The 22,163-nt window shown below is 37.9% G+C and overlaps 1 protein-coding gene across 1 annotated transcript in view; it reads right to left on the bottom strand.

The window, feature by feature from the left end:
• FRK (fyn related Src family tyrosine kinase) overlaps positions 1-22,163 on the bottom strand; it is a 107,905-nt gene that overhangs the window by 44,640 nt on the left and 41,102 nt on the right. The window contains exon 2 of the mRNA XM_060616447.2: positions 12,901-13,022. Within this exon, the coding sequence (XP_060472430.1) occupies positions 12,901-13,022 (122 nt within the window). The remainder of the gene's footprint in view (positions 1-12,900; positions 13,023-22,163) is intronic.

Genomic DNA, 22,163 nt, shown 5'->3' on the forward strand with positions numbered 1-22,163 from the left:
AGCTAACTCTGCAGAGAGAAGGGATTTAAGAAAGTCTCTGCCCCACTAACACAAATAGGAAAATAAATTTAGTACCTGCCATGCATAGGCTTTTAAGACAACAGAATACTTTCTCAGATTGTAGCTCCTGTGCCAAAATTTCTAACAACTTAATGCAAAGCACGTTTCTCAAATGCATTAGAAATGACTTCATGATTGATGTGATGCTGATAAATAGTTATAAAGTAGCTAAAATACATATATCATTTTAAATGTGTAGTTTAAAATTAAAGCTACTAACTTATTAAATTGGATTGTATTTATTTCATTCACTTATTACATCATGAACACATTTTGTGTAACTATCACCACATAGTAACTGGATACCTGAATCATTAAGAAAATTTAAACCTTGGTCAATTTTTTGAAATTAATAAAGTAAAATTATTGCCAGTCGGGGGTGTTTTCATTTATAGCATAGATTGCTAAAGATATTTTAAAATTGTAAACTTGTTTTCAACTAAAATCAGGTATTCTTTCCCACCCTATAAATTAATGAGTCTTGAAAACTAAAAACAAAACAAAACAAAAATCTCTTGTATTGTTTCCATAATGACATGTTATTTCCTGATGTGCCACAAGAGGGAGCAAAGCCCCAAAGCAAGGGGCTTTGACTGAAAGCCCTCCAATGACCCAATGTTGTAAAGAGTATAAGCAGACAATAGAAGCCGGCATCGTGTTTTGGTTTTAAAATAAAGGCAGAGGTATAGCCTTCAGCACTGTAGACAGAAGTCTTTGTTTGTATAAACACCATATGAAATACATTGGTTGGGCTTAATTCTACAGGATTTTTTCAAATACTTTTTTGTCACTTAAGAGTAACTAGAAGAAATTGATTACATGCTTAATTTGATTTAAGAATCAGGCAGCCTTGAGATGCAAGCATTTATTTAGTTATTATTTCCCTGAAGTATAAACTGGAAGCAAATGCTCAAGACAAGTGGAAAAGAGAAAGAATTAGAAGGCCTGTGGGTCACAGACTCATTTCCGAAGCCAAGATTCATTTCCTATTCAATCCAGAACTCAACACCATCTCTTCTCAAATGTTCTTCTCTTTGCTTCCTGCTGTCTTCCACTGCTCGACTTTTCTTTTAATCTTTCCTCTTTTTCCCACTTTGAGATCATTAAGTTTATATGTTATCTGGGCCCAAGATCCAGAGAGACCTAGGTTTAAATCTCAGTTCTGGCACTATCATGCTATTCAAAAATAAAACTCATATTGAATTTATCATGATCAAATTTATAATATATACAGTCTACTACCTTGATAGTTATTCAAGCATATGGGTAGTAATGGATGAATAATTTACAGATCTCTACCTTTTTTGTCAAAGGGTTCAAATAATTCCTATCTCAATCTAATGAGCATAATCTGATTTTTTTCAGAGTAGGAAGGTTCTTAACAATGCGCATTATCTGAACAAAAAAATAATTTTGTGAATAGTATTTTCCATTTACTTCTACTCACTATTGGGTAGTGTTGACTGTTGTCTCATTTCCCTGTAATGCCCTCCCTTATTTATTTATTTATTTTTTTTTTATTTACTTACTTACTTACTTACTTATGAGAGAGAGAGAGCACGCGTGCATGTACAAGCAGGAGTGGGGGAGAGAGAGAGGGAGAGAATCTCAAGCAGTCTCCACATTCTGCATGGAGCCTTGACTCAGGGTTTGATCCCTCAACCACAGGATCATGACCTGAGCCAAAATCAAGAGTTGGACACTCAACCAACTGAGCCACCCAAGCGTCCCTGCCCTCCTTTATTAATCCAGGAAATAACTGTTCTCTTCTCTTGGTTCTAAAAGTATTTTGCATATAACCGCTTTCTATGCATAATAATCAAATGCTTGTGATAGTGTGAGCTAGCTGTCTGTACAATTATGCCACATAGCATACACAAATTAAAGTTTTATGGTGAATGAATCAATGAATAAATGATTTTTTAAAATTCAAAATATTCCTCCCAATATTTTTTAAATTTGCTTTTCTACATAAAGAAAAGGTGAGGTGAGAAAAAAATTTGTAGCAAACTATTAAAACAATTCAACCTTTAGTAAACATTTATCAAAAAAAATTTTCTACATGCAAGACACTATGCTAAGTCCGAGTACCTTGCTTACAGAAAGTTAAAAAAAAAAAAAAAGGGTTAGGAAGAGAGGAAGTGCAAGGCATGGTCATGTAATAGCTGGTGTTCATCTTGCAGGAAGCACAGTTTGACTAAAAAGAGTATGAAAGATTAGGCTGGGAGACAGCCTTGAGCAGTACTATGAAGGGCTGAAATGTCAAGGTAGATAAGAATTTATGGGCTATGCAAAGGAGAGTTATCAAAGGCTTTGACTCTGCTAGATAAAAGAAACTAATGAGATACAATAACCAAATGCAATGCATAATCCTTTATTGCATCAAAACGCAAATAAATAAAGACGTAGCAAGGACATTTGGAGAGATTTGAGTATATACACTATAATAGATGATATTGTTCTATCACTGTGAAATTTCTCAAGTTTAATGGTATTATAGTAATGTAAAAGAGTGTCCTTATTCCTAAGACATACATATTGATACTAAAGTTTTTAAAGGGAAGGGATATGATCTCTGTAATTTCTATATATATGTCTATATAAAGAGACATATGAATGGGCGCCTGGGTGGCTCAGTTGGTTAAGTGTCCAACTTCAGCTCAGGTCATGATCTCATGGTTCATGAGTTCGAGCCCCACATTGGGCTCTCTGCTATCCATGCAAAACCCGCATTAGATCATCTCTCTCTCTCTCCCTTTTCTCTCTCAAAAATAAATAAACATTTAAAAAGAAAAAGAGGGATATGAGTGATGGGAGAGAAAATAAATGTCACAAAATATTAAAACTGGTGAATTTAGGTAAATGTACACAGTTATCTTTTCAACTTTATTAGTAAAGTTGGTGGGGGAAAGAAGGAATACTTTATATGGTGGAGGTTTTCTTTTTCTTTCTGTCTTTCTTTCTTTCTTTCTTTTTTTTTTTTTTTTGGTCTTTTATAAGTGGTTAAATTTTGTTTCTTTTTTTCTTTTTAATTTTTATGTTGATTTTTAGTGCAGAGAAAGAATTCTTAACTCAATTTTCATTCTTTTGAAATTATTTTTTTCCTGGATGCTGGCAGAATTCTTTGTTTATCTCTGATACTAAATTATTTTGAAAAGATACACTAGGTAGGGATCTTTTTGCGGCAACAATGTGAGTCCTCTTAATTTACAAGCACAGATTTTTTTTTCTTCACCTCAGGAAAATTTTCTTCTACCACATATTTAACTGTTGCTTGCATTTCATTATCCTTATAAATTTCAAGAAATGTCTCCAGTTTGTGCATTATCGTCCCTCACAAATTTTCATCTGTTTTTCTTCTCTGTCCAAGAGCACCTCAACTTTCTCCTTACATTCCTAAAGTGGCAATTTTGTTGTTTGCTATCTCCGATCTATTACCTTTTCATGCTGCTTTTTATGGCTAATTTCATGGAATTTTTATTTGCTTGAATTTTATAACTGCAAATCAAATGCTTTCAAAAAATTTTTCTGTTCCTTTTAGTGAATATCTCATGAGTATGAGTTTTCTCTACATCTTCTGATTATTGTTTATCATCTCTTATACTATCATTTTTTCCTAAACCATGTTTTATAGAAAAAGAAATGGTTCTCTAATCAAGTGATTTTTGGAAACTCTGGGTTGAAAAGTTAAATTTCTTTGCTGTAGAGCTTCTAAGACTTTTACGTGCTTTGTCGAGTCAGGGCTGAGGGAATGTTTTTCAAATGCATTTAACTCCTAAATCTTCTGTTCTATGGACCACTTCTGGCCTATCAAAGACCTCACATTCTGGAACATAAGTTGGGAAAGGTTGTTATTGCATATACAGAATCTCATTACTTCTATTTATTTTTCCCATTATACTCATCGTTGAAAGAAAAAAAAGCTTGGCATTTCAGCAGAAAACATATGCACTGGTCTTCCTCTCCATCCAATTCAATGAGTGTACATTTCTTTCTCTTAGAGCACACACAGGAAGGCTGCTAAAGCACCAAGCCTGTGAACATATTGCCAGTGTTTATCAATTGTTCAGCCCTCGTGGCTTTGCTGGAAGAAAGGTGGATCTCCTCTTGCCCCCTTGCCATTCCTGCTGACAAAGAACAGAATTCAGTCCTTTGTGATCATTACGGACTGATGCTTGTCTCCTCTTCAAATTCGTACATTGGAGCCCTAATCCCCAATTGTGGTGGTGTTAGGAAATGGGCCTTTGAGAGGTGATTAGGTATAGGTGAGGCCATGAAGGTAGAATCCTCATGAAGGGATAGCGCCCTTATAAAGGAGAGGAAGAGACGAGAGCTCACATGCAAAGCCTCTCTCCCTTTCTCTCTCCCCACCATGTGAGAATATAGCAAGAAAGCAGCCGGCTACAAACCAGGAACACTCATCAGACATCGAATCTGCTGGCAGCCTGATCTCGGACGTCCAGCCTCCACAACTGTGAGAAATCAATGCTTGCTGTTTTAAACCACCCAGTCTATGGTAATTTGTGATAGCACACAAAACCGACTAAGACAGTAATGCTGAGTTGTTTGTTTAACCAGAAGAATGCGTGAAAAACACAATCACGAGAGAGCAAAGTTCTCGTTTCTTTCTTTCTATGAGGTTAAATTCACTCAGTTTGCAACACGCTATCATTGTCATCTTCCATCTGTACAACATTTGCTGTGCTGCAAGCAGCTGTCCCATTTGGATGCAGAAAAGGAGGGGACTACACATGGTTGCCAAGGGACAGCCCGAATCCCCTGTCATTCTACTCAGGAGGGCAATGGCTGCCTGGTTTCCTGGTAGCTGCATGTCCTGGCTCTCTAAGACAGAAACACACACTGAGCACAGGTCAAATCATCCCCCCTCCTCCTTCGTCGCTAGCCCTGATCTGATGTGAAAGTCAAAATCTGCTCCTGCCACTTATGTCAGATCATCTACAGTCACACTGAAGTCGGGAGAATATCTACCCAGAGTCTGACAAATTATCGATTGATAGACTCAGTTTCCAGAGCCGCTCTGATTCTGGCTTATGTATGTTCTTGAATAGAAAACAGGAGGATGCTAACTCAAATAATTCTTACCTAGCCACTACCTCCATCTAGAAGTATAAAAATGGGACAAAATATAAATAAGAATACATTTAATGTGGCAACTAATAAAATGAAAAAAAAAAATAACGGAATGGAAGACTTCATGAATTACAAAAAGGAAACAATTTCACCGACCTCCACATGACTTATCAACTTCCTACTTATTTATTTAATATCTGAAATGTATTATTATAAGGTTACATTCAAAAAGCAATAATATGCATCATTTCTTTTATTGTGTTTTCCTCCAAATAGCTCAAAATATTCATACAGAGAGGGTTTTTTTAAATAAATAAAACAAGGTAAGCAAAACCAGAAAAGAAAATGTAGATAAGTTAGTATGTAGTATTCACAGACAAGTGAAAGAAGAATGCTAAAGAACTGTGACTTCTAGAAATGTTAGTCATAGATTTTCAATAGACAAGATTTTTCCATGAGCCAGTGCTCTAGAGAAAAGATTCTTTGTCTATGCATCTCTTTGTGTCTGTATATGTACAGACATAAACACAGATATATGCACTAGATAATAAAATGTTAATTTAACTTTATAGAGTATTTAAAACATTTGAAATATAATTTATCAGTAGTAGTGTTAAGAAAAGGAAATGTTAAGAAATATCATAACTCACAAAAAAAGCCACTTGCTACTACAGGCAATGATATTTGCAATTAAGCTGGATACAACTAAATTATGACTTTAATTAAAAGGCATTTTCTAAGATGGCACCAACATGTTTAAAATTTAATATATTTTATATGAGATACTGGAGTTATTAACATAAAAATTTCTTTCTGCAGCATGTGCACTTTTTAAAAAGCAAAACATCTTTAACCAATATCAAAATGCTCCCAGAATCCATAGAAGTTTCATTGCATAATAAATTCAAGGAGCAATCTTTTCTAACCATTTAATATGGGCTCCTACTTGGGAGATACAATTGTATTTACATTCATGGTTAATAGTAATAGAACTGTTGACACACTCTTGTGGCCACTATGTCCACATTAATTTTAAATGAAGAATGTATGGATAGCTCAGGGGACTGGTAACAAAACACACAGCCTTTTGCCATTGGGCCAGCAACACATTAGAACGAGTCAGCAGATCTCAAAAAGTTTGGGTGCAATAATGGCATCTCAGTGGTCAATGGAAGTGAGTTTGGGTCTGACCCCTATGCCAGCAGAGAGACAGAGGCCACAATAGAAGTGATGTCCTTTTCCAATTTTGTCTGCTCTACAAAAGTCTTATTACCTGGAAACAACTAACCTGTCAAGGTTAGAAATAGTCTGTCTAAAATAAGCCTGAAGCACAGCAAATAAGAGGATTATTTGTGATCTTGCGTGGTCCAGATTTTAGAAGTTTAAGAAAGTGACAATGGTCTTGCTTGTCTTTGTTCCTGGTAGACTACAGCGTAAAGAGGTAAGTATTTGAGCCTCTACTGGCTTTACAAAGTATGTGGCAACTATGGAGATAGAGGAGAAGAATGTACCAAAAGCAAAAAAAAAGTGTCTGTCTTCTGCCCAACGAGTTTATAATCTAGTGTGAGAAGCACATATTTACCTACAGTGTAAGAGTTACTCATAAATATAGATGAATCTTTGAATACGTAAGTTCAATGTGAAGGATACACGCAAGGTCAACATGAAAGGGTACGCATCTTCCCTAATGATGCCACTGTTGTTCTCATTACCTTTTGAATTACCATCAGAATTAATTTATAAGACATGCAGAAATATTGAAAAAGTTACAGCACTTTGTATCCATGGTATCACTCAGGTTACTCATCCATATTATTCAGAAAGTTGCTTGAGATAATTCTGGCCACTTTCAAGTATCAAAGTTGCCCTCAGTGAATGAACACAGAGTTGCCCCAGCTAAGGGCCTTTAACAAAAGTGATACCCTTTCTGTAAGACACTTTTACCATCTGTGCAATACTTTAAGCAATGGCATTCTATTACTTTGAAGAGTGGGGCACCTGGGTGGCTTAGCTGGTTAAGCCTCTGACTGTTGATCTCCACTCAGGTCAGAATCTGACCGTTCATGAGTTCAAGACTCCCATCGGGCTCTGCACTGACAATGCAGAGCCTGCTGAACATTCTTTCTCTCTCTGCCCCATCTTGCTCTCTCTCTCTCTCTCTCTCTCTCTCTCTCTCTCAAAATAAATAAATAAATTCTAAAAAATGTATTACTTTGAAAGGCAAAACATGTATTTGGTCTAAGTATTTCAGTATATTTACTTTAAAATTAAAATATATCCCAGGGTGCCTGGGTGACTCAGTCAGTTGAGAGTCAGACTCTTGATTTCAGCTCAGGTCACGATCTCCCAGTTCGTGAGTTCAAACCCTGCATTGGGCTCCACACTGACAGTGCAGAGCCTGCTTGGGATATTTTCTCTCTCTCTCTCAAAACAAATAAATAAAACTTTAAATAAATAAATAAAATTAAAAATATGTCCCTACAGAGGCCTATTTTATATTCTGAAGAAGGGACTTCATAGTAATCACAAAGTATCATAAAAGTCATGCATATTCCATGGGACCTACATGTTCACTGTAATGGAAATTTATCCTAGAAGCACTCTGCTCAAATTCAAAAACAAGTCAAAAAAGAGATAGTGGCTACTTGTATGTCCACCATATGTCCATTGCTTCAAACATCTCTAAGCTTTCTTCCCTTGGTCTTCTCCCCTCTCTCCCTGTAAGCCATCTCCTCCTATATACCTCATTTTGACTAAAGTCACATTGTTCCCCCATCACTCAAGTCAGAGGTACAAGAGTCATCCTAATTTTTCTGCATCCTGATTGTACCCTACTTCTGATCAACTACCAACTCCCGTCGGTTCCATCTTCTAAATATTTCTCACTTCCGTTTCCTACTCTCCATTCGCCATACCTCTGCCCCGCTTCAGGCTGTCATCATTGGAGATAAGCAGGACTCTCTAGTAAAGAACCCTAGGAGCTGTTTCTTGATTGTGTGGCGAGGGCCCAATGAGCCGGTTTCACTATCACCCCCTATGGCCAGAAAGAGGGACTGCACCCGACCACAACTTGCTACAGGCCCCATGGTTTCCTCAGACAAAAAATGAGCTGCAGTTTCCCACAGTGCCCAAAGCCCGGACGTGCTGGGATTTCCAAATAGCCCTGCAAGTAGTTGATACCCACACTCAGATTGCTTAGCACCAAAGCAAAGACTGCTGTTGTGAGTCCTCAGTGATTCCCACACTTGCCTCATAAGAAAAGGAGAGCAACAGAGGGGCCCTGTGGTTTCTGGGGATACCCTGTGCCAGGGCAGAACCTTAGTGTGACCAGCTGAGCTTGGGTCCCATCGTCCTCTGTGCAGAATGCTGATGAACTCTGCTGCCTTGCACCTGTGATTGCAAACAGCTGCAAGGGATGCTACCGTATTTGCCCTAACACTCCTCAGACTATCACCTGCAAACCTCATCCCTGGTCAGAAAAGTCAGACCAGGTCACTTTCTGTCTAAAATTTCCCTCTGTAGAACAAGATCCAAATTCTTCACGTGGTCTACAAGGCCCTGAACAGTCTAGCTCCAACCTTCCTTTCCAGGTTCATTTTCTGCCATTCCTTCTCTCCTCTTCTCCATCCGTGCTACACACACACACACACACACACACACACACACACACACACACACACACACAGACATACAACTCCACTCACTTGCCTTGCCAGGAATAATCATTCCCACACTGCTACCTGGTAACAATCATTGGTCCAGAACACAAATGCTTCCTCCTCTGTGAATCCTTCTTGCTCCCCCTCAGAGACTGGGCCCCTGCCTCCACTCCTCTCACTAGACAGCTGTACCTTCCTGAAGACTGGGTCCAGGGACTGTGCCTTGCTGCCTTTGCTGCCTTCACCTAGCAGAGGCCTGGCACATGGTAGGCACTCGAATGTTGTTGAAGAAATAAGCAAATGTATAAATAAATGATATCAACTTCTAAATGCATCTCCCTGAATATTGCTGATGAGCTTTTTTTGCCTCGTGTCCTCAATGTAGTCATTTTTCAACTATCTCCAATCTGTTATCGTTTGCTCTTAAAAGGGTTTCATTGACAATGAATCTGGAATTCTCTCTACAACTTTAGAGGTTTTTATATGCAGAGTTGCCTAAGGTAAAATTACAATGTGCAATGCAGAATCTCTTCTGAAAAACCCACCTGCAGCTCAATTTTAGCCTTCAAAGTGTATTTTCCTTAAAGTGTACTTTAAACAGTAATATAAATGCTTACAGAACTCCAAACAGCAAATTAATATTAATGGTAATAACAATAATAATTCCTCTGAAGTACTTGATTGAAGTCAAAAGATAGCCCAACAAGTTGACATGCAATCGAAAATTTATATTTTTCATCAGAAAAACAATTCACTACCAACGACAAATAACAGTAGGGCTACTAAAACTACCTGTCATGCATCTAATGAAGACAGATTCTCTGGCTACCACATATAATATGTAATATCCAAAAGTGCAGCTGTAATTCACAGCTAATTAGTGCCTTGCTGTTAGGAGAAGTGTCATGGCCCTAACTCTCTTTCCAGATCTACTCAGACCTCATCAGAGCCGACAGCCATGCAAGGATCACAACAAACCAATTAGCACCCACCCCAACCTTGGGCCGCTGCTTCAAGCCTGCCCCAGCATCAATAAATCATGCTTCTTCATGAAGCTCTTCTCTGACAGCTGCAAGCCATTGCCGCCCAAGGAATAAAGACAATACTTCTAAGGAAAACTCACGTAGGAAAGACAGAGATAGAAAAGGGGTATTATTGGCCCTCCTTTGGCAGCATAGCAGTCAGCAAAATTGAAGACCATCAATTCAGGCTGATTAAGGGGACAACTGCACTAGAAAATAAATCTATGACGGGTGTATCTGAAGGTCCTTAGTGGTAATCAACAGTCAGTAGTTGGGTTGTTTGTTTGTTTGTTTGTTTTAATGTAGACATATTGAAGACCTTTTCTTTCCATTTTTCTCTTGGATAGCCCTCCTTCTGGCTAATAAGAAAATTTTCCTTTCAGTAGAATATAATGGCCTGCATTTACTTTGTCCCCCAGTGAATACACAGCAATCAGATAATTCATTTGAAAGACTCTAAATTGTTTGACTTCATTCAAAAAGAATCCATAATGATATGCTGGTTTCCGAGCAAGGCCTACAAAGCTTCCTAAATCCATAAGCAAGCGCTAGAGTATTCTCAGCACATAACAGCCAATATCCTTGTAATTTTGTTCTAAGCCCGTAAAGCTGTTTTGTTCCATAATATTCTACTTAGAAAGTGTTCAGAATAGTCACTGTAGTCTGGGCATTATTCAAAGATATGACTCAGGCAATTCTACTTTTAGTTTGTTTTCCTCATAGAAATATTCTTCTTCTCTGTGTTTAATGCTAATCTAAAACATTTAATCTCGCTTTTAGCCAAATAATGATTACCTAATTTTACATATAAGTATTGGGAAAGCCAAATAAACAAACACGGATACATTTAAATGAGACATCCTCTTATATCTCTTCTTATCATTAAGCACAGAGATTTCCAAAAGACATGTTTTTCTTCCTCTGAGTAAATATTCTCATGAAAATTTTCAAATATTTATCTATAAGGATGTCCACTATATCGTATTTCATAACAGCAAAATAACTAAAAATAATGAAAATATACAAAATATGAAATAGATTAACACCCATTCAATAGATACCCATTCGATGGAAGATTGGAGGGTTTCTAAAAATAATGATATAGACAAATATTAAAGGACATGCAAAAAATATTCAAGGATACTGAAAGAATAAGAAAAATGGAGCCTAGAACCATTGTGTGTGTTCGTACACATACAAATAGGTGTGTATATACACACACATATTTATATTTATACATATTTTTCTGTACAAGATGATCTCAATTTATTTTCTGAATATGAGTGTGTGTGTTTGTTTAAATAAATATGTTTAAAGGTTAAGCACAGAAAAAAGCTTGCCAGAAAAGCTATTCAAATATTAAAAATATATCTTCAGAAGGTGATATTTTAGATTATGATACCTTAGATTATTTTAGATAGTTCATATAAAAGTGTTTATACTGCTTTCATGATCAGAAAAAAGTTATTATACCTAGGGGCGCCTGGGTGGCTCAGTCAGTTAAGCGGCCCACTTCGGCTCAGGTCATGATCTCACGGTCTGTGAGTTCGAGCCCCGCGTCAGGCTCTGTGCTGACAGCTCAGAGCCTGGAGCCTGTTTCAGATTCTGTGTCTCCCTCTCTCTCTGCCCCTCCCCTGTTCACGCTCTGTCTCTCTGTCTCAAAAATAAATAAACATTACAAAAAAAAAAAAAAGAAAAAGAAAAAAGTTATTATACCTAATAAAATATTCACTTATGTCACCTGGGTATATATAGGTGTGCACTGGTAAGAAGTCACAGGCTGATAGGGCATCAATTCTGAGTGGCTAATGCCCAACCTATATCAGTCATTAAATTCTTTGATTATTACCTTAGATATAAGCAAGATTGGAAAGGTCAGAGGCTCATCCTACTTGGGTACATTTCAAAAACAGTAACCAGAAGAGCATCCTCTAACTAAGTAGGGGTGGAGCTGGAACCAAACGATTTGAGAACACCATATTAACTTGATCCCGGTATAGGCAGGGGCTGAAGGATGGAGCCTCTGAAAAAAAAACTGCCTCAACACCACTGTCCTTAATCCTTTCCAGCTCCAATCCATCTGTCCTAATATTTGGGACTTCCTGGTGTGAGGAAGAAAACTGGGGACCAAACACATATAGTCTGGCCTGAGTTCAGGTCCAATCAAAGTTCCCAGGACACGTGGGCTCAGGGCCTGCTTCACTACTGCACCACGAAGGCCATGCTGACTTCCAGCTCAGTGAGCCAGGCAGACACAATAAGATACGATAAACATTTACCAAAGGCCAACAGGGATAAAGGAAGGCAAAATCTCTTCCCCCAAAAGGTTTATGTCTAGTTGGAGAAACAGAGTACACATTTTAAAGGGGATAATAACATACAATGGGCCCAGACAATACAGAGGTCAGAGCACAGCAAGGAGAGAAAAAGTCTCATGTGACAGATGAGTCTAAATGGTCTTTAAGAAAGGACATTCAATAGCTTTGCAACCTACACTGAGAGACAGATTCATGAAAGCAGAAACATGCATATTAGCACCTGTAACTATTAAAGATAATTCTCAGGCCTTTCCTCCTTCCTAAGACAATGTAAAGTCAACATGTATTTGACTCTTTAGCTGAAAAACTACATTTGACCAAATTTTACAAGTCAAGGGATTAACCAAATGCATTTGTATCCAACATTTCAATTCATTTTCTATCGACCAGGCAAAGGCAAATGAAATACAAAAATTGAAACTGTATTGTGGAAAGATCAAATTTGACAACAATGTAGTTTCTACTTTTTGCTTATCATTTCCCTAGAAGGAGAAACCCCTAGATAATACAAAAGTGAGAAAATGCAGCCAGACCTATTTAATCTTCATTTCATATGGAAACTTCTATCCATAGTTAGAAACTGTTTGTTAATTTCTATATTACTCTTGGGTAGTTCAGATTTAATTTTGGTACTTACTATGAAAATAAGAAATAAGGCAAACTTCAAATTAACCTGTCCATGTTCACACAGCAGGTTCATGACTACAGACTCTCAAACCCATATTTAGATCACACAAACAATGCCCATACCTGAAAGGGCGAAATCTCCTTTCTGGCTTTCACTCTCTCTGATTAGAAAGGCACCAGTCTGGTTTTCTGAATATAATAGTTGTTTTTCTGCATCTGTTCTCTTGATTGCTCCAAAGAACCACCTAAAAAGAAACAGATGGAAACTTTAGTTAACCAGTCAACCATTATTTTTTAAAGAACAGGAAGTTTGGCAAGAAGTATTCTAACATCAGAAATGTTTACTATTCTTTAGTGAAACTATCACAGGTATAAATGGTAGCTTTTGATACTTGAGATGATTTTTCTGGATGTCTGTAACCCTCACCAGGACTCTTTTAAAAATTCTAAACTAGGAATTTGGCTGATGCCTGCTACCACGTCCCTACTCACATCTGCATTCTGTCTGAGAGGTCATGTGTCCTCCTTCTGTCAAATCCAAAGCCTCCAGGGTGGGCCTGCCATCTGAGCCCGCTGGGTTCCATGCTCTACAATTACTCATCATCACCATCAAACTTTTCGCTGCCTCACCCAACACTTTCTAGGTGTTAGGAGGCAAACATTCCAATCAAAGGATTCATACACTTCATATTAAAGTGTGGACAATTAAAAATGTAGTTTTCTGGACATTAATTCCCTCCCCTCATCCATTACTACCTAAACCTACCATAAGATGCAATGATTTTGCATGTTTAGGAGTAATTTACCAAATATAAAGGAAATTTTCATTGGTGGAGAGATTATGTGAAAAAGATACTTCCATCTGGGAAGTGTCTTCTTAGTGCCACCCCCACTTCTTATCTTTACCCTCCTATCCTGAACATTCCAGAAATATGAGTCCGATACTGAACACACAAATGTGTGAATGTGAGCAACCCTGGCAAAGAATTATGGATTTTAACATGAGAGCCAGTCTAAGATGTATATCAAGTCGGTAGACACCAAGGTGATACTAAGAGGAAGCTGAGAAAATATGCTTTTCACTAATGACCTCCCACTCTAGGGTCAAAAAGTTGAACTTTATCATCTCAGATTTTAGATAAAACATTTATCTGTTCAGGTATCATCTTCTTATTTTTGTTAATGTTTATTTTTGAGAGAGAGAGAGACAGAGTGCAAGTGGGGGAGGAGCAGAAAGAGAGACACAGAATCCGAAGCAGGCTCCAGGCTCTGAGCTGTCAGCACAGACCCCGAGGCAGGGCTCAAACCCACAAACTGTGAGATCATGACCTGAGCCAAAACCGGACACCCAACCGACTAAGCCACCCGGGCACCCCTTCAGGTACCATCTTCTAAAATGTAGACACTCAAAGAGAGAAAATATAGGCTTGAAGGAAGAAATACAGGCTGTGTGAGGAACTGTAGCCTGTTAGAGGATATGCAGGCCATCAGAAATTGGCTCCAATTGGTTTGACATGTCATGGATATTGGGGAGTATGAGTGCACTGAGGGTGATACAATTGGAAGGAAGAGGGGAAAGGAAGTGAAAAGAGAGACCTTAAACTATAATCATTACCTGACAAAGCCAAGGTATTTGTTTACCATTTTGCCAATCAAGTTTCTAATTACACAGTATTAATTATATCAGTCAGGATATACCAGGCTTCATAGGAGTAATGAACAATGCCAAAACATCTCCATGGCTTAAGATGACAAAGATCTGTTTTTCATTCAGCTGCATGTCTACCAAAGGTCACTTGGGGCTCTACTCTGTGTCTATCTCTATGTCTACCAGGGCATTTCCATCTCCATGCTTCCATGATTGCTGAGGCAGGAGATAAAACATGTGGCAAATCACAGGCTGGTTCCTGGAGCTTCTATTTAAAGCTTCTACGTAAGAATGAAGCCATTGCAAACAAGTCATATGTTTGTGCCCAAATGCAAAGAGAGTAGGAAATGCAATCCCACTGTTTCCCAGAAGGCAAGAGAGCTGGAATCATTTGGTAGACTACACTAATGACTGCCACACTGATTCAACAGCAAGGACCAAATTGATGTCCACAGACTATTGTTTACCTGACTGAAATTATAGAAGGCATGGAAACATTCCAAGGGGCTATGTAACGAATTCATAGAAAAATTAAAAAATGCACGCTTTTCTACAACTGCAGAAATAAGTCAATAGAATAATGGAACAACAACAACAAAATTAATTAATTTAAAAAAATTTGAACAGACCCAAACACACAAATTAGAGGTAAAAGAATGGATAATTCAGGGGCACCTGGGTGGCTCAGTCGGCTAAGCGTCCGACTTCGGCTCAGGTCATGATCTCACCACTCATGAGTTCAAGCCCCACATCGAGCTATGTGCTGACAGCTCAGAGCCTGGAGCCTTTTTGGATTCTGTGTCTCCCTCTCTCTCTGACCCTTCCTGGCTCGCAGTGTCTCTCTCTCAAAAATTAAAATAAACATTAAAAAAAAATTTTTTAAGAATGGATTATTCAATAACAAATGCCAGTGCCACAAATAATCCATATGGAAAAAATTAATTGATGCTACCTACAACATACAACATAGTCCTACATAAAGACCTAGTGTAAAAAGCAATCTTTAAAACTCTCTGAGGACACCAGACTAAGGAAGTTTTCTTAGATAAGAGAAAAACAAAAAGACATAAAAACCTTAAGGGAAAAGATTGATAATATTTCTTACACTACAAAAACTTCAACAACTGAAAGATTACCATGAAACAAAATTACAATACAAGCCACAGACCTGGAGAAAATATTTGCAAAGTATATAACCAAGAACAGGGATAGTGGTCAGATTACATAGAGACTTATAATCAGTATTTTTAAAAAAAGAGACAAAACAGTAGAAAAATTGGCATAGCATAATTGTACAGTTCACAGAAAAGGAAAACCCAATTGCTAATAAAAATAAGAAAAGAAGCACAGTCTCTATCGGTGCCAATAATTAGGAATATTAGGAATATTAAATATTAAAACAATGAAATGTCACACTTCGAGCTGGACAAAATTTAAAACTTTTACATTCAGGTATTGGAAAAAATGTGAAGCAAGAACCTTCATACAGTACCAGATGCAATATCATCTGGTACAACTACTCCAGAGAGCAATTTGACAATATCTAATAAGGCTACATATCCATATACTATTCAATTTCACTTCTAGATTACACACCATATGTGCTCAAGGAAATAAATCGTGACAGCATTCACTGAAGAATTCTAGCATTGAAAAATTGGAAACAATCTAAATGTCCACTGTAAGGGAATAGAAAAACAAACTTGGTTATAGATATAAGACAGAATACCACACAGTAATTAAAACAAGTAAATTGTTCAGGGACAAAAGGGAGTTGAAGAATGATACATACTCTTACAATGCCATTTACATAAAGTTTAAGTCAACACATAAAAAACACTACATATTTTTATGGACAGTTGAATGCTTAATGAAAGCTAATAGTTAATAAGTAATAGTATTTTTTTAGTCCATTTCCAGAAATGGCGATGTTTCTTCGCACAAATATCTTAAGCACATTAGCAACATAGGTCAAATATACTGATCAACCCCAATGCATTTTCCTGATTATGAGTGCATTAATTATGGCGTCAACATTAAAATGTTTGCTCTAAATGTAAATATTTAAACCTTTACAAGAATTATAATTTATCTAGCAGATTAAATTCTTAGAAGTATGATTATGTCTCATATATCTCATTATTTTCAAGAATAAATATTCCATTATATGTTTTAGATACATACATTACATTTGTATTTTGGATAATTAATTCTGTAAATGATGTATTTTCTCTGCCCAATATATGTATAAACATAAGGAATCTACTCCTGAAACCATTGTTTCACTATATGCTAACTAATTTGGATGTAAATTTTAAAAAATAAAAAATAAAAATAAAAAATATATGTACAAATAAGCAGTTTTTGTAAATCAAATGGTTAAAGATATAGTAATTTTACACCATTTATAGAAAGGAACTCTGCAGTAATTTTTTTTGAAAAATCCTTTTATATGTCACCAATTTTAGATTCTTGAATAATAGTTCGGTACACTCATTTTACAAGGCAAATCACACAAGCACTGAATCCACAGTAACAATGAAATGCATGTAAATATTTGATTGGACGCATCAACTCAGTTAATACCTGGAATTTTACTTGGCCGGCTACCATCAGGAAGTGAATATAAATAAAACAATTGTTTTCTGCATGTAGTTGCATTACAATGCCACCTTTCATACTCAGTGGTGACGCAACCACTATAAACTGAATCATAAGAGCATGTGCTGCAGCACAGACTAATGGGAAAACGATAGTTCTTTCCACCATCTGCACATGGGAGAATTGTTCCTTAATTTGTGGTTTGAGCCCATGGCAGAACTGTCATTCTCCGTTCTGCACATTAGAGTCCCTGTTGGCCCCATCCTGGAAGGTCACGCACACCCCAGCCCTGCGTGTCCGCCACAGCCACTTTCAGCGCTTTCAGCTGTAGTTCTTGTGTGCAGTAAACAGTGAGTGCAGAGAAGGGATCAGGATACCCTAGGACGGATCAGGGAGAGTCTTACAAATCAGCGATCCTCCAAGTGTGGTCCCTGGATCGGGAGCATCAGCATGCAAACTTGTTAGAAAAGGAAATTTGCAAGCACGTCCCTTATCTACTGATTCAGAGACTGTGGGATGTTACCCAGCAATCTGGGTTTTAATAGATCCCCAGGTGCAGCTGATGCACAGTAAAATTTGAGAACTACTGAGTTATAGGAATAGTAAAAAAAATTAAAAATTTATATGAGACAGCTGAAAATAATAAGTTAGAGTTTGGTTTACATGGGGAAAATTACCCAATAAAATGACACTACACACAGTCAGGCACACACATTTCATTGATCTTTAATGCAACTAACGTGTATTGCTATGCCATACTTGCCATGAAAGAGACCTTGATTAAGAATAACCAAAAAGGGGAAGGAAATGCTTCAACGAGACGAAAATGGAGCGAAAAGCATGATGTTATTTTGGATGAAAGGAGTATGTGATTGAAGTCTAAGGTTTATTTTGTAAACATTTATCCAGTGTCTATGGTATGTAAATTCTGTAGCACAGACACAGAAAGATCTGCAAGGCATACTACTGGGTGGAAAAAGGGTAAACTGCAGAGTAATCAAAATATTAGTTTTATTTATATCTTAAAAACCAGGGGCGCCTGGGTGGCTCAGTCGGTTAAGCGTCTGACTTCGGCTCAGGTCACGATCTCGCGGTATGCGAGTTCGAGCCCCGCGTCGGGCTATGTGCTGACCGCCCAGAGCCTGGAGCCTGTTTCAGATTCTGTGTCTCCCTCTCTCTCTGCCCCTCCCCCGTTCATGCTCTGTCTCTCTCTGTCTCAAAAATAAATAAACGTTAAAAAAAAAAAATTAAAAAAAAAAAACAAAAACAAAAATTACATGTGCTTACTGCTCTGGAGATGAGTGAACAATAACAAAAGTGATGGCAAAAAAAAAGAAAAAAACTTTCACTTTTTACTCTGCATTCTTCTCCATAATTTGGATATTTGCAATAATATATTGTTTTATATTATTTTGTAATTCACTTTAAAAATTTAAGAAAGTCATTCAGGAACATGCTATAAAAACTACATACTATAAAAGATCTGAAGCAGAAACTTTGGCAGTTAGAACTGATAGCAGAAAAATCTCAAATCGGTATGAGACAAGTGCTTACGGATGAACAGTGAGACCAACGGAGGAGCAAACATGACCCCAGGGTTCCAAATATGGATGGCTGAAGAACAATGCGCCCAGCAACACATTAAAGGCACAAGACGATAATGATTAAGAGCTACAGCATCTCACTGGGAACGTTAACTTCCCTATGCCTGGATTTCTTCATTTGTTAGTGAGAATAATAGTAACTGCCCTGTAGGTTTGTTTTGAAAGTAAGAAAAACGATGTATGTAGAGTGTTTGATGCCTGGACGCATTCTTGCTTGATAAACAGCACCCATTTTAAGAAAACTAATTTAAGGGAGAAATTATTTATTTGGCTTTAGACATGTTAGGTTTGAGGTCATGATGAAACATGAGTAAATATGGGAACGTGATCTCACTTCTCTAGATGTGTTTGTATCGGAAGTTTCCTCCCAAGTGATTTTTCTGTCCTGCTTGTCCTCTCTGGACTAGGACACGCTGCCACCAGGTGGCAGTAGGCCATTTTACTAAGTCAAAAAGGCTACAGCTATAGTGTGATAACTGGAGGTTCTTTATTTTACAAAAAAAAAAAGACAAAATTAGGCTTAAAAAAACAGAATTTATGCATTGTTACTTAATATCAACATATTAGATAATGTAGATGTCAATCAAAATTTAAGAAAATCAACATGTAAACAGATGTGGTGCCTCCGTCAATATTTCTTCATTTCCTCTAGTAGTCTTATTCTGTCCACTCTGCTGCCTTAGTGACTAACACAAAGTAGGTATCTAGCACACTCATAATTCCAATCAAATGGTGATAGTTTCCTCCTACATTTTTTAAGTAAGCTCTATGCCCAGTGTGGGGCTTGAAATCATGACCCCAAGATCCACAGTCACATACTCTACAGACTCAGCCAGTCAGGCACCACTCTTCCTATATTTGGAAAAAGAGAAAACCTATTCCCAATAACTGCTGGCTAACATTTACAAAATTTAACATATAATTTCTTTTCCCAATGCCTCCCTTACAGCCAAGACAGCTGGCCTCACACCACAGTAAACAGACCCTGAAAAAAACAAGTTTGTAAAACCAGCCCCAGACTACTACTGGTATCCTCCCAGAAACTGCAGAAAAGGAAATGGGTAGATCAGCTTGGCCTATCCACCCATGAGGAAAGTCACCTGGAAGGACTGCCCAGGTGGGAACTCGTGGTTAGGTCTGTCTTTTTGTTGTCCTCACAGTTACACATGTGACAATGGAGAAAACCAGCAATCATCTTCACCAGTGTGGCTTGGGGGACATCAGTGACATGGACATTTTTGCAAAACACCTACAGTTTGCAGGGTATAATCATAATCACATTTATTCATTTATTGTGTCTAAACGTAAGGCTTGGATCCATGGTCCCTTGAGTTATGGCAGTTCCATAGGACTCACCTGCATCTATCTGGGTTTCAGCAACACTGCCAGGAAAGCCTCTGTGCGGTTCCTTCCTCTCCAGGTAGTCACATCCCTCCCCTTCCTTAGGCTCAGCATCCCGCTTGGCTCACAGCAAGTGAGCCCTGACACTCTCTTCCCACTCACAAGCATGAGAAGGGCAAAGAAAAACATAAATAATGCTCATATGTATTTTGTTATTCATTCCTTCCTTTTCATTTCCCTCATCACAACCTTTGTCCAATTTGTCATCACCACTTAGATTACGGCAATATTTTACTATTTGTTCTCTTTAATATTAACAGCTTTTGCTTATTGATCAAGTACAGGGAGCCAGGAACTGCTGCTACAGTGTTGCATGCATTATCTCTGACTCTTCCCCCTTGCTCATGCCCCCACCACTAGATTAATCATTTGATAATATGACCTGGTACATTTCACCAATGCATACACATTAATAAGTTGTTGGGGCGGGGGGGTGCCTGGGTGGCTCAGTTGGTTGAGTGTCTGACTTTGGCTCAGGTCATGATCTCATGGTTTGTGGGTTCGAGCCCTGTATTGGGCTCCACACTCACGGCGCAGAGCCTGCTTGGGATTCCCTCTCCCTCCTCTCTCTCTGTCCCTCCCCAACTTGCACATGCAGGTGTGCTCTCTCTCTCTTTCTCTCAGAATAAATAAATTTTAAAAATTAAAAAAAAAAAAAAATAAGTTTTAAGGGTTCCCTTTGCTTCTGGAACAAAATCCTTACTGATTTGGAATTTCAGTCTGTCATCAGGACACCAGCCATTTCCTGCACAGTATCTTCCCCACCATCAATTCTTTAGATCTAGCTAAACTTCTACTCTTACGGTTATTTGTGCTGGCATCACTTAAATTTGCCTGCCCAGAATCCCCACAGTATTCACTGACTACCCTTCTGGTGGTTTTGCATGTAGCATACAAAAGCTATAGCTCCTTTTTTTTTTTAAAGATTATTCTGTGTTCACTTGAGGCTGACGACCTCCTGGGCACAAAGCCTAACTGAGAACATCACATACGCCTTTTAGAATAGTTAAATAAATGCCTGTTGATGAAACAATTAATACATTGTACCTCGATGTGGGGATTTTATATGTCTTTCGGTTTATACTGAATGTTGAACTAGATAAAGCCTGTGTATTCATGTAATCTTTTATTTGTGCTTGCCACATAGTTCTGGAGTGTTAAGTGCTTAGGGGAGAAGCCTTATCTGCTCTGGGCCAGATTCGAATGTTAATTGGCCACACACCACAAATTCCAATCTGATCACAGTCTTCTCCAAAAGAAAACATTTGCCTATGAACCTAAAGATCGAAAATGAAGCTTATTTTTCTGTCCTCCGGAACACAAGCCTATCAGGGCTGCACACGTGTAAAGAATGCGTGACAAAGTGATAATGCCGCCTCCAATATCTGAGGTAGGACTTGCGGTCACATGGAAACCAGGAAGCTCCTTGCGTGGATCATATGAGAAAGCTTTGTTGTTGTTGTTGTTGTTGTTGCTATTGTTCACCTGTGTAGTCATCATAAAAGGGGAATTTTGAAGGAACTCTTTAGAGAGGAAGTAAGATGGACTAATTGGTACTTTCACCAGTGGGGAAAGTGTAGTGCTATGTGTTTGTAAGGATATGATTATAACCTGAACCCACTTCCTAGTACTAGTAATCAAAAACTTTTAATGACTCACTTGAATTTTTATAAAGAACATAACAAAAGTTCAAATAGGGAGTCAATCTCAAGGTACTGCTTTGGTTTCACAACCGTCTTCTATTTGTGTGAAAGGAAATGGAAGCTGACATTGATTTCTCTTTTAAAATAAAAAATAAAGTGTGGGCATATATAATGATATTTCCAATCATCAAGCCTGAAAGGTAAGTGTAAATTTTAACCCGTCTGCTTTGTTTTTGTACAACATTTGTGATAGTTTGTCCTAGAAACTAGAGAAATATGGATTAGAGTAAAAAAAAACATTAGTCATGGGGCGCCTGGGCGGCTCACTTGGTTAAGTGTCTGACTCCTGAATTCAGTTCAGGTCATGATCTCCTGGTTGGTGAGTTCAAGCCCCGTGTCAGGCTCCGTGCTGACAGCACAGAGCCTGCTTGGGATTTTTTCTCTTTTTTCTCTCTGTCTCTCTTTCTCTGTCTCTCTCAAAATAAATAA

This window comes from Panthera onca, chromosome B2 (assembly GCF_046562875.1).
Source record: "Panthera onca isolate mPanOnc1 chromosome B2, mPanOnc1 haplotype 2, whole genome shotgun sequence".
Taxonomy (NCBI): Eukaryota; Metazoa; Chordata; class Mammalia; order Carnivora; family Felidae; genus Panthera; species Panthera onca.